Source organism: Cucurbita pepo, chromosome 16 (genome assembly GCF_057944985.1).
Source record: "Cucurbita pepo subsp. pepo isolate OVF chromosome 16, ASM5794498v1, whole genome shotgun sequence".
In the NCBI taxonomy this organism is placed as follows: domain Eukaryota; kingdom Viridiplantae; phylum Streptophyta; class Magnoliopsida; order Cucurbitales; family Cucurbitaceae; genus Cucurbita; species Cucurbita pepo.
This window is the reverse complement of record NC_141813.1, coordinates 8,562,827-8,576,917: the sequence shown is the minus strand read 5'-3', so window position 1 is coordinate 8,576,917 and position 14,091 is coordinate 8,562,827. Positions and strand designations below refer to the sequence as shown.

The 14,091-nt window shown below is 39.0% G+C and overlaps 1 protein-coding gene, 2 non-coding genes and 1 pseudogene across 3 annotated transcripts; 2 read left to right on the top strand and 2 right to left on the bottom strand.

The window, feature by feature from the left end:
• Positions 1-1,008: 1,008 nt before the first annotated feature.
• LOC147788983 (uncharacterized) lies at positions 1,009-1,524 on the top strand. Its single transcript, XM_087118485.1, has one exon. It carries the CDS (start codon positions 1,009-1,011, stop codon positions 1,522-1,524), a length of 516 nt encoding a protein of 171 aa, XP_086974611.1.
• Positions 1,525-4,045: 2,521 nt separating this feature from the next.
• On the bottom strand, positions 4,046-4,765 carry LOC147788982 (secreted RxLR effector protein 161 pseudogene; annotated as a pseudogene).
• Positions 4,766-5,985: 1,220 nt separating this feature from the next.
• Positions 5,986-6,062, top strand: TRNAN-GUU (transfer RNA asparagine (anticodon GUU)). The gene has a single exon. It is a non-coding gene; the product is annotated as a tRNA-Asn (tRNA).
• Positions 6,063-6,262: 200 nt separating this feature from the next.
• On the bottom strand, positions 6,263-6,346 carry TRNAL-CAA (transfer RNA leucine (anticodon CAA)). Its single transcript has one exon. It is a non-coding gene; the product is annotated as a tRNA-Leu (tRNA).
• Positions 6,347-14,091: the final 7,745 nt, after the last annotated feature.

The following is a 14,091-nucleotide window of genomic DNA, read 5'->3' as shown; positions in this document are numbered from 1 at the left end:
CAATGCATCTCACAGACGATGCAAAACTTTGGTGGCGTACAAAGGTGCAAGACATCGAGAATGGATTCTGCACCATCGACTCGTGGGAAGACCTCAAGAGAGAGTTGAGGGACCAATTCTTCCCCAAAAACGTAGAACATATGGCAATGGAAAAACTAATAACCCTGAAACAAACTAGAAGCATAAGGGACTATGTCAGACAGTTCTCGACCCTGATGCTAGATATCAGGGGCACATTAGAGAAAGACAAGGTATTTTTCTTTATAAATGGGTTACAACCATGGGCCAAAACAAAAATACATGAGAAAAAGATTCAAGATCTAGCTACTGCAATTGCCAGCGCCGAGAGACTCCTAGACTTTGGGAACGAAGCAAGTTTCCAAAGAAAAACGACACAGGCCCCAAACACTGGGGGCAAAACATATAGACCACTAGGTCATCGAAATGAAGGCCCCAATAGACTAAATGGAAGTAACGGCAGACCAAGAGAGTGGATAGATAGACCTCCTCAGAATAACCAAGCGGGGACGTCTCGAGGACCTTACCCTCAAACGAACTACCCGACGACACCTTTACAATGCCTGTTGTGTAAAGGCCCCCACAGACTGTCCTACTGTCCTCATCGGGCCTTTCTCAGTGCACTCCAAGTGTCCATTCAAGAGAGCAATGACACAGGAGTCGAGACTACGCTAGACAGGAGGGAAGATCAAGACAACCCCCGAATGGGTGCGCTTAAATTCTTATCAGGCCTCCAACGGAGGGTCGACCCAAAGGAGATAATAGAGAAAGGGCTCATGTTCGTAGATGCAACAATAAACTCCCGACCAAGCAAGAGCACCTTGATAGACTCAGACGCAACCCACAACTTCATCGCCGACCAAAAAGCACGAAGATTAGGACTCACCATAGAAAAGGACCTTGAAAAAATGAAAGCTGTCAACTCCGGGGCCTTGCCTATTGTGGGAGTTTCTAAAAGAGTCCCTTCAAATTAAGAACCTGACAGGAGAAATGGACCTTGTCATGGTTCGCATGGATGACTTCGACGTGGTACTTGGGATGCACTTCCTCCTAGAACACAAAGTTATCCCAATGCCACTAGCGAAATGCTTGGTGATCACCGACCACAACCTCACAGTGATACCTACAAGCACCAAGCAACCAGGTAATCTTAGGATGATCTCGGCCATTCAATTGAAAAGAGGACTCGAACGAGAGGAATCTACATTTATGGCTATACCCCTTATGGAAGAAATGACCACTGAGGAAACTGTTCCAAGCGAAATCAAGGATGTACTAGACAGTTATGCTGACATAATGCCAGAGAGCTTACTACAAGCACTACCACCCCGTCGAGGTATTGATCACGAAATTAAACTCTTCCCCGGGGTTAAACACCAAGCGAAGAACGCATACCGCATGGCTCCCCCTGAGTTAGTCGAATTGAGGAAACAACTAGATGAGTTGTTGACGGCAGGATTCATCCGCCCGGCAAAGGCACCTTATGGAGCCCCCATACTATTTTAGGAAAAGAAGGATGGGACATTGCGTTTGTGCATAGATTATAGAGCCTTAAACAAGGTGACGGTACGCAACAAATACCCATTGCCGATAATATTCGATTTGTTTGACCAGCTTCACGGGGCCAAATACTTCACGAAGTTGGACTTACGATCAAGGTACGGGTATGTATCACCGAAGGGGACGAGCCCAAGACGACGTGTGCAACAAGATATGGGGCCTTTGAATTCCTGGTAGTTTGACAAATGCCCCAGCTACATTTTGCACGTTAATGAACCAAGTTTTTCACGAATACTTGGATCAGTTCGTCGTAGTATACCTCGACGACATAGTTATATATGGCGCAAACCTGAAGGCTGCGGGCAAAGTCAGTTGTACGTTGAGAAAGAAAAATGTGCCTTCGCACAAACATGTATCAACTTCCTTGGACATGTCATCATTTGTGGACAGATCGGTATGGACAGCGATAAGATAAAAGCTATCCAAGAGCGAAAAATTCCTACTTCAGTATCCGATGTACGTGATGGTGTTATTATAACACATGCGGAAGCAATTTGGATCTTAGGCACTCTTAGAACATCAATTATAGTAAATAACTAGCATGTTCATAAATATTAAAACTCAAGGTGTTTGAGTACTAACCTTTTGTAGTTCAAATTCATTTTTTCTCACGAACCGGTTTCGAACCACCACTAGTGTCTTCAACACTATTCTCCGGCCTTAGAACGGGATTGTACAATCCGGTGAGTGACTAAACTTAGGAGGGATTTACTATATATGAAAAGAGAGTTTTTTTTAGAGTTTTTCTCCAAGTTTTTACAAGGGAGAAGTTCCATGTACTTTGATCATTCTATTTATAGTCATATTTGCATCTTCATGCAAATTTGAGATCACCAAATTTTGACACTCAAAATTCCACTCAAATGTTGCAAGTTTGAATTAACCAAATTTTGACACTTAAAATTCCACTCAAATTTGTGGAGTTTATTTGTCAAGCATGCAAGTTTGGTTAAACCAAATTTTGACACCTTAAAATTCCACTAACTCAAACATGGATTTTTCCATTAAATGAAGTCAACATTTTGACTTTCTTAATTTTAATTTAACAATTAATTTGAATAATTAATTTCAAATTAAAGTAATATTAAATGATTAATTAAACTTTTAATTAATATTTAATATTAATTCAAATGCAAATCCCAATCAATTCCAACATAAAATATTTAAATCTTATTTAAATATCTTCTATTCTCTCTTTTGTTTAATTTGTAAATAAAAAAAATGCGGTTAAATATATCGTATATATGTAGTGCATATTCTCTAATTTGAATTCGAATACTTCGAACTCACTCGTCACACTATTCTATGGTTTAGTCCAATATGAGCTAGCAGAGGGACCTAATGGACTTATAGATCATGGGCTCCAACGATCCAAGATTAACCAGTTAAACTCATTAACCTTGTTAACCAACATTCGTTAACTACTAGGACACTCCACTATAGCCTAGTAGTTGCACTCCCCTCACTATAGATATATTTCTGTCCATTTGATATAACCTTGATTAGTAAGTTGATCCTTCACAGGTTGTTCGTAACTAGAGTAGGGTCAATTTACCGTTTTACCCCTAAAGTTACTTCTTGTACCTGAAGTCCCACTGATCCTCTAATGAACAATTGATTTGTGGTCCAACCACCAAACCGAATCCCTCTCGGGCCAATGAGAGGGTGGGGCCCCTTGTTCAAGACCTGGAGTCAGTACTTAAGGGAACAACCTCTCTACTATCCCTAAAATCGAGTAGGAGTGAATTCTATCTTGCACCTTATATCCCCAGCTATTCACCCAGTCTTACCTTGGGAGGCTCATTGAGTCAGCGAACTTGGGCCACTCTCACCCATGCAAATCTAAGGATAATTTGGAATAAACAAGAGTTCATAGTTAGCTCAGAATTAAGGTTGAGTTACCTAGGTCATCGAGTGAAAAAATCAGTCTCAACAGTAAACGGTATTATAAAGTGAGAGTGATTTTCTTCATGGTCCGATCTTATGCAATACTCGGATGCCCCCACTCACATATCTCCACATGTACAATTTAGTAATCACATTGTTTATATCATATACAAAAGTGGGCCGCATCCATAGTGTCCCCGGGATAAGGTACTCAGCCTTATCCTTGTACTATAGATCATTTTGACTATATACTTGAACTTGATCCACTCTTATGTCTCTACATATAGTTCAAGTAATCATACTATAGCTAGAGTATTCTTAGTTTATTGGATTTAGATTAATGATCGTAAAATTCACTTTATTCAATAACAATCTTTCGTGATTAAACATCCATAATAACTTTATTGAAAATAGAATCTGTTTTTATTTACAAACTATGAGTTTTAGGACATAAAACCCAACAAACTCCCACTTGGACTAAAACTCTAGTGGAGTTTTATAATGTTGAGTAGAGAGAAAGACATAAAGACAATAAACTAGGGCATCACGTACCCATGCATTTTCTCCCACTTGCCCTAGATTACATAACTCGTAGTCCTAGACTCACTAGGTGCCCTTCAAACACTTTAGCTATGAGGGGCTTTGTAAATGGATCAGCAATGTTGTGCTCTGAAGCTATCTTTGTGACGATCACATCTCCTCATTGCACTATCTCCCTTATGAGATGATATTTGCACTCAATATGTTTTCCTCGTTTATGGCTTCTTGGTTCTTTAAAATTTGCAACTACTCCACTATTATCACAATAAAGAGTGATAGGCAGATGCATGTTTGGAACAACTTCTAAATCAGTTAAGAACTTCCTAAGCCATATAGATTCTTTCGCTGCTACAAAAGCATCAACATACTCAGCCTCCATGATGGAATCAACAATGCAACCTTGCTTTATACTTCTCCATATTATTGCTCATCCATTCAGAGTAAAGATAGATCCTGATGTCGATTTCCTCGAATCTATATCGGTATGAAAATCTGAGTCAGTGTACCCTGTAAGGATCAGATCCTTAGCACCGTACATTAGCATATAGTCCCTCATTCTTCTAAGATACTTGAGGATATTCTTAACGGTAGTCCAATGAGCACGCCCCGAATTAGATTGATATCTGCTGACAATTCCCACAACATAGCATATGTCGGGTCGGGTACATAGCATGACATACATCAGACTACCGACTGTTGATGCATAGGGAATGTGTCTCATATCCTTAACTTCTTGAGGTGTCTTAGGACTTTATTCCTTCGACAAATGAACTTCGTGCCTGAAAGGTAATAATCCTTTCTTGGAGTCTTGCATCTTATATCGAATCAACATTTTGTTGATGTATTTTGCCTGAGACAATGCTAGTGTTTTGTTCTTGCGATTCCCAACAATTTGGATTCCAAGAACAAACTGAGCCTCTCCCAAATCTTTCATTTGGAATTGTATCGCTAGCCAATGCTTAATGTCAGTCAGAAATCCCACATCATTCCCAATGAGTAGGATATCGTCAACGTACAACACCAGGAAAGCTACTGTAGAGTTGGCTATCTTTTTATGAACACAAGGTTCGTCAACATTCTGTTTAAAGCCATAAGATTTGATCGCAGTATCAAACTTTATATTCCAGGATCGAGATGCTTGCTTCAACCCATAAATGGAACTATTAAGTTTGCAAACCCTTTGCTCGTGATCCTGTTCAATGAACCCCTCTGGTTGAGCCATATAGATACTCTCTTCAAGATTGCCGTTTAGAAAGGATGTCTTAACCATCCATTTGCCAAATTTCATAATCATAAAATGTGGCAATGGACAAGAGTATTCTAATCGATTTAAGCATAGCAACAGGAGAGAAGGTTTCTTCATAGTCCACCCCCTCTCTTTGGGTATAATCCTTTGCTACAAGGTGAGCTTTAAAGGTCTGTACCTTACCGGTTTGATCTCGTTTCCTCTTATAGATCCATTTGCAACCAATAGGTTTTACCCCATCTGGTTGATCTACAAGTTTCCAGACTGAATTGAAGTACATCGAAGATTCATGGCTTTGATCCACTGATCTATCCTCAATGCCTACCCCATCTGGTTGATCTACAAGTTTCCAGACTGAATTGAAGTACATCGAAGATTCATGGCTTTGATCCACTGATCTATCCTCAATGCCATCATCAAGTATGATGACTTGTATTTCTGCCAAACCCAAGTAACGACGTCGAGGCATTTTCAACTCTTGAGAAGGATGTGATTGACCAGAAGGATGTGATTGACCAGAAGTGCCAGCTCCATCAACAACTCTTATTTTTTTATCAGTAGCTTCTTTAGAAATCTCACTTAATACTAGTTTTTCTACAAGGTTGATGATTTCTTACGTGGACTTCCTCTCCTTACTAGATGCGGGTTTAAAATCGTGAGGGTGACAGCGATACGTAATGAACGAAAGCAGACAATATCAACTATTGGTGGCCTTGGATTGTAACAAATGATTTGCTGGAATAGCTCAATTGGTTAGAGCGTGTGGCTGTTAACCTCAAGGTGGTCGGAGGTTCAAGCCCTCCTTCTAGCCGAATCCAATGAAGCATACTTAAAAAAATCATGTTTTGAGACTTTTAAAAAACACTCGCGAGTCAACCGATGTCCACCATAACATGGTAGGAAGTTCTTGTCATTTGATAAAGAGTGATGCTTTTGACCCAAAGCCCACACAATAGTAGTAAGTAGATTTCGTCCACTTTGGCTCACATTTTGCCCCACAATAATATGAGATGTCAGAAGTGGGATTTGAACCCACGCCCTCTTACGAGGACCAGAACTTAAGTCCGGCGCCTTAAACCACTCGACCATCCTGACTGCTGATGGTGTGTTCCCGGATTGGTTTGGGAGGGGAGTTTAGCATTCTGTATATGGGTGTGTAAATGTCATCATAGTAGACGCGTTTTAAAACTATGAGGCTGACGACGATACGTAACGGATTAAAATAGATAATATCTACTAATTTTTGGATCGAAGAACGAAACAATCCTAATAAGCGGCGAAAACCTTTTTCTAATAGGCGCGTTTTAAAACTGTGAGGCTGATGGCAATACCTAATGGGAAAAAATTGACAATGTATGCTAGCAGTGCGCTTGGACTTTTACGAATGATATTAGAGCTAGTCACCAGGCGATGCGCTAGTGAGGATGCTTGGCCCTCAAAAGGGGTGGATTGTGAGATTCCATATCGATTGGAGAGGTGAAGAAACATTTCTTACAAAGGTCGGATAACCTCTCCTTAGTAGATGCGGTTTAAAATCGTGAAGGTGACAGCGATACGTAACGAACGAATGCAGACAATATCAACTATTGGTAGTCTTGGATTGTAGTAAATGATTGACTGGAATAGCTCAGTTGGTTAGAAAGGTCGGAGGTTTAAGCCCTCCTTCTAGCGAACTGAATAAAACATACTTTATTATAATGGGTGTTTGTGCTTCTCTCTAGTATATATATCGACCATGGTAGGAAGTTTTTTATCATTTGATAAACAATGATGCTTTCGACCCAAAGCCCACAACGGTAGTATATTTTATCCACTTTGCTCCCGTTTTAATACTTATGAACATGCTAGTTATTTACTATAATTGATGTTCTAAAAGTGCCTAAGATCCAAATTGCTTCCGCATGTGTTATATTAACACCATCAATTGGTATCAGAGCAAGTTTTAGGCACTTTATTTACATTAATTTGATCATGGTGGGTACCATTTCATGAATGAAATTTGTGGTTGCTAAAGTGGATGGTTTTGGTTTTGGCATTTTTTTATGCTTCCATTTGATACAATTACTGTAATAAGCCTAATGTGTATGGGCTTTAATGAATGAAGAAAGGTCTGTAATTTTATGGAGTCATTAGAGTCCATTTTAGGTTGTAATTGATCGAATGGAAGAGATAGCAAGCTGAACCGAAGAAGATGGAAGAGGCGGTTCGAGTGTTTTTTCTGTCGTTGGGGTCCGATTCAACGTTTTTAAGGGTTGGTTCGCCCAGTTCGTGATCCTCCGGAACGGCTCAAGTTATTTTTAATTATTAGTGTAATAATTTAGTTAATTGCTTGCTTTAAAATGCCAAAACCAACCCACTTTAGTGTGTTTAATTAATTATGCATTATGAATGTATGTTTTAATTAAATAGAAAATGTATATGCATAAAGTATGTCATATAGATTTAAAATCCCACCATAGGCTAAGCATGTTTCATGCATTCCAAGTATGTTATAAGTGTTATAATGTATAGTATGCATGTTTAGGGTTCCATGAGTGAAAGATATAAATTGTTATATTATTGCATGGAATGGATGATTATATAATTGTTATATAAAGCATGTTAGATGCATGTTATAGGTTATTTTCAACGTCATAAAACGAGATAGACGTTAAAAATCTATAATTAAGACAAGTGCATGCTCACTTAGGGTTGAGAACCAAGCACGATCAATTTTAATAGTTAAAATAGGTCGATGTCTTACAAAATTGCGGTTACGAGAAAGCTCACCTGGCACGATCTTGTCTAAGGCTGGAGGTACTTAAGTTGATGGTTTACGGAACACCTACTACCTGGAGATTGGACCAGTACTTGAGCTTAGTTAGCCGAGTTTTATGAGCATGCTTAAGTGATGTAAGATTTAGAAAAATCACCTAGACTTAAGTTATATTTAATTAGTCGGAATATACTTAAGTAATGAGTATACCCAACCATCTAAAATACTTAGTGGGAGGAAAAAGGTATATAAGATACATCGTTTTCTTTTCACGCTCTCTGTAAAATTCACACAGTGAGATTCATGCTCAGCCTCGTGTCGCCCTGGGAGCGTCCTCCATTCGGAAGGTATTTGCATGAGTCAATAACAAGGTGAATAGAGAAAGTATTTATAGTAAGTGGGAGAAGGAAGTATGTCAAATACGTCCTATGGTCTCCACCACTAGGTTGCATGTTGCCCTAGAGCAATTACCCATTCGGAGGGTCGTAACATGGGAGTCGAAACAACGCAAAGTCCAGAAATGGATAGGATTTCTTAGGTTCGTTCCCAACTTTGGCTTTTTCATTCGATAGCATTGTTGGGACCGATCTATGAGGTCTGAAAATGGCGGATCACACTTACGAAGAAATACTAAGAGTTAGTATATTCTTGACCAAAACAGCGATAACTAAGAACACTATAGGAACAAGAGTTATTCTGGGAACAGTGTTTAAGTCAAGAATGTCTTGGTTTAGTGAATGAGTGATTGACTGCCCCTCGGTAGCAGTTGCTCTAACTCACTAAAGTATCGTTGCAAATTAATAATGATTTGGGTACATTATTACATTTGCTAAAACTGATTGGATTAAATAGGATTAAGTCAAATCACTAATAGAATTTTCTTTATATCACAGCATGACAAACTCAATAGTACAATTACTCGCTTCTGAGAAATTAAACGTTGGAAATCAAACCTAAACACAATACTGGTCATTGATGATTTAAAGTTTGTTTTAACTGAGGAGTGTCCTCCAAACCCCAGCTCAAATGCAAACCGAACAGTTCGGGATGCGTATGACAGATGGATAAAGGCAAATGATAAAGCCTGAGTGTACATTCTAGCCAGCATATCTGATGTTTTGGCTAAGAAACACGATGTTATGGGTACTGCTAAAGAGATTATGGAATCTCTAAAAGGGATGTTTGGACAACCGTCCTTCTCCCTTAGACATGAAGCCATAAAATACATTTACAACTGTCGTATAAAAGAAGGGACCTCAGTTAGAGAACATGTCCTGGACATGATGGTCCATTTCAATGTGGCAGAAAAAAATGAAGATGTCATTGATGAGAAGAGTCAAGTTAGTTTTATCATGATGTCTCTTCCGAAGAGCTTCTTCCAGTTCTGCACCAATGTGGTAATGAACAAAATAGAATATAACTTGACTGCTCTTCTCAATGAGCTAAAGACTTATCAGTCCCTCTTAATGAACAAGGGACAAATAGGAGAAGCAAATGTTGCTATCTCCAAGAAATTACTACGAGGATCGTCCTCCAAAAATAAGACTGGACCTTCAACTTCTAAAAATGTTTTGATGAAGAAGAAGGGTAAAGGGAAAAATAAGATTCCTACTAACCGCAAACACAAGGTTCAAAAAGCAGATAAAGGAAAATGTTTCCATTGCAATGAAAACGGGCACTGGAAGAGAAACTGCCCAAAATACCTTGCAGAGAAGAAAGCCGAAAAGACACAACAAGGTAAATATGATTTACTCGTTGTAGAAATATGTTTAGTAGAGTATGACAACTCAACTTGGATACGAGATTTAGGGGCGACTAATCATATTTGTTCTTTTTACGAGGAAACTAGCTCCTGGAGAATGCTTGCGGACGGCGAGATAACACTCAGGGATAGAGAGAGGTTGTCTCAGCAAGATCAGTAGGAAATTTGAAGTTGTTTTTTGGAGATAGATTCATTATATTAGATAATGTACTTTTTGTTCCTGAAATGAAAAGAAATCTAATATCTATCTCTTGTTTATTAGAACAATTGTATAAAGTATCTTTTGAAATCAATGAAGTGTTCATTTGCAAAAGAGGTATTCATATTTGTTCTGCAAAACTAGAAAACAACTTATATATGTTAAAACCGAGCGAAACAAAAGCTATTTTAAATACCAAGATGTTTAAAACAGCTGAAACTCAAAATAAACAACAAAAGATTTCTCCTGATACCTATCTTTGGCACTTAAGACTAGGTCACATTAATCTCAATAGGATTGAGAGATTGGTTAAAAGAGGACTTCTAAATGAGTTAGAAGACAACTCTTTACCTCCATGTGAGTCTTGTCTTGAGTGTAAAATGACTAAACGATCATTTTCCGAAAAAGGTTGTAGAGCCAAAGAAACCTTAGAACTCGTGCATACAGATCTCTGTGGTCCAATGAATGTCAAAGCACGAGGAGGGTATGAATATTTCATCAGTTTTATTGATGATTATTCAAGGTATGGCTATCTTTACCTAATGCATCACAAGTTTGAAGCTCTTGAAAAATTTAGAGAGTATAAGACTGAGGTTGAGAATCTATTAGGTAAAACTATTAAAACACTTCGATCAGATCGAGGAGGAGAGTACATGGACTTAAGATTTCAGGACTATATGATAGAACATGGAATAAGGTCACAACTCTCAGCCCCTGGTATGCCTCAACAAAATGGTGTATCAGAAAGGAGAAATAGAACTCTATTAGACATGGTGCGGTCTATGATGAGTTTCGCTCAATTACCCGATCCATTTTGGGGATATGCAGTGGAGACTGCTACATACATTTTGAACATGGTTCCTACTAAGAGTGTTTCAGAAACACCTTATGAGTTATGGAAAGGGCGTAAAGGTAGTTTACGTCACTTCAGAATTTGGGGATGTCTAGCACATGTGTTGTTGCAAAACCCCAAGAAATTAGAACGTCGTTCAAAATTATGTCTATTCGTAGGATACCCCAAAGAGACGAAAGGTGGTTTGTTTTATGACCCTCAAGAAAATAGAGTGTTTGTATCCACAAACGCTACATTCTTATTGGAAGACCACGTAAGAAATCATCAACCTCATAGCAAACTAGTATTAAGTGAGATTTCTAAAGAAGCTACTGATAAAACAACAAGAGTTGTTGATCAAGTTGGTCCTTCAACAAGAGTTGTTGATGGAGCTGACACTTCTGGTCAATCACATCCTTCTCAAGAGTTGAGAATGCCTCGACGTAGTGGGAGGGTTATAACTCAACCCGATCGTTACTTGGGTTTGGCAGAAACTCAAGTCATCATACCTGATGATGGTGTTGAGGATCCATTGACCTATAAACAGGCAATGAATGATGAAGATAGAGATCAGTGGATTAAAGTCATGAATCTTGAAATGGAGTCAATGTACTTCAATACAGTCTGGAAACTTGTAGATCAACCAGATGGGGTAAAACCTATTGGATGTAAATGGATCTATAAGAGGAAACGAGACCAAACCGGAAAGGTACAGACCTTTAAAGCTCGACTAGTAGCAAAGGGTTATACCCAAAGAGAGGGGGTGGCTATGAAGAAACCTTCTCTCCTGTTGCTATGCTTAAATCGATTAGAATACTCTTGTCTATTGCCACATTTTATGATTATGAAATTTGACAAATGGATGTTAAGACAGCCTTTCTAAATGGCAATCTTGAAGAGAGTATCTATATGGCTCAACCAGAGGGGTTCATTGAACAGGATCACGAGCAAAGGGTTTGCAAGCTTAAAAGATCCATATATGGGTTGAAGCAAGCATCTCGATCCTGGAATATAAAATTTGATACTGCGATCAAATCTTATGGCTTTAAACAGAATGTTGACGAACCTTTTGTTTATAAAAGGATAGTCAACTCTACAGTAGCTTTCCTGGTGTTGTACGTTGACGATATCCTACTCATTGGAAATGATGTGGGATTTATGACTGACATTAAGCATTGGCTAGCGACACAATTCCAAATGAAAGATTTGGGAGAGGCTCAGTTTGTTCTTGGAATCCAAATTGTTCGGAATCGCAAGAACAAAACACTAGCATTGTCTCAGGCATCGTACATCGACAAAATGTTGATTCGATATAAGATGAAGGACTCCAAGAAAGGATTATTACCTTTCAGGCATGGAGTTCATTTGTCGAAGGAACAAAGTCCTAAGCCACCTCAAGAAGTTGAGGATATGAGACACATTCCCTATGCATCAGCAGTCGGCAGTCTGATGAATGCCATGCTATGTACCCGACCCGACATACGCTATGCTGTGGGAATTGTCAGCAGATATCAGTCCAATCGGGACGTGCTCATTGGACTGCCGTTAAGAATATCCTCAAGTATCTCAGGAGAACGAGGGACTATATGCTAGTGTACGGTGCTAAGGATCTGATCCTTATAGGTTACACTGACTCAGATTTTCAGACCGATGTAGATTCGAGGAAATCGACATCAGGATCTGTCTTCACTATGAACGGAGGAGCAATAATATGGAGAAGCATAAAGCAAGGTTGCATTGCTGATTCCACCATGGAGGCTGAGTATGTTGTTGCTTGTGAAGCAGCGAAAGAATCTGTATGGCTTAGGAAGTTCTTAACTGATTTGAAAGTCGTTCCAAATATACATCTTCCCGTCACTCTTTATTGTGATAACAGTGGAGCAGTTGCAAATTCAAAAGAACCAAGAAGCCATAAGCGAGGAAAACATATTGAGCGCAAATACCATCTCATAAGGGAGATTGTGCAACGAGGAGATGTGATCGTCACACAGATAGCTTCAGAGCACAACAGTGCTGATCCATTTACAAAACCCCTCACGGCTAAAGTGTTTGAAGGGCACCTAGTGAGTCTAGGACTACGAGTTATATAATCTAGGGCAAGTGGGAGAAAAGGCATGAGTATATGATGCCCTAGTTCATTATATTTCTCTCTACTCAACGTTATAAAATCCCACTAGAGTTTTAGTCCAAGTGGGAGTTTGTTGGGTTTTATGTCCTAAAACTCATAGTTTGTAAACAAAAACATATTCTATTTTCAATAAAGTTATTATTGTTATTTATTCAATAAAGATTTTTATTGAATAAAGTGAACTTTATGATCATTAATCTAAATCCAATAAACTAAGAACACTCTAGCTATAGTATGATTACTTGAACTATATGTAGAGACATAAGAGTGGATCAAGTTCAAGTATATAGTCAAAATGATCTATAGTATAAGGATAAGGCTGAGTACCTTATTCTGGGGACACTATGGATGCGGCCCACTTTTGTATATGATATAAACAATGTGATCACTAAATTGTACATGTGGAGACATGTGAGTGGGGGCGTCCTATGCAATGAGTATTGCATAAGATCATACCATGAAGAAAACCACTCTCACTTTATAATGTCGTTTACTGTTGAGACTGATTTTCTTTTCATTCGATAACCTAGGTAACTCGATTTTAATCCTGAGCTAACCATGAACTCCTGTTTATTCGGAATTATCCTTAGATTTGCATGGGTGAGAGTGGCTCTAGTTCGCCGACTCAATAGGCCTCCCATTTTAGGGGTAAGACTGGGTGAATGGCTGGGGACGTGGGGTGCAAGATGGAATTCACTCCTACCCACTTTTAGGGATAGAAGAAAGGTAGTTCCCTTAAGCACTGTCTCCAGGTCTTGAACAAGGGGCCCCACCCTATCAATTGGCCTGAGAGGGATTCGGTTTACTGGTTGGACCACAAACCAATTGTTCATTAGAGGATCAGTGAGACATAAGGAACAAGAAGTAACTTTAGGGGTAAAACGGTAAATTGACCCTACTCTAGTTACGAACAACCTGTGAAGGATCAACTTACTAATCATGGTTATATCAAATGGACAGAAATATATCTATAGTGAGGGGAGTGCAACTACTAGGCTATAGTGGAGTGTCCTAGTAGTTAACGAATGTTGGTTAACAAGGTTAATGAGTTTAGCCGGTTAATCTTGGATCGTTGGAGCCCATGATCTATCGGACTAAACCATATAACAGTGTGACAAGTGAGTTCGAAGTGTTCGAATTCAAATTAGGGAATATGCGCTACAT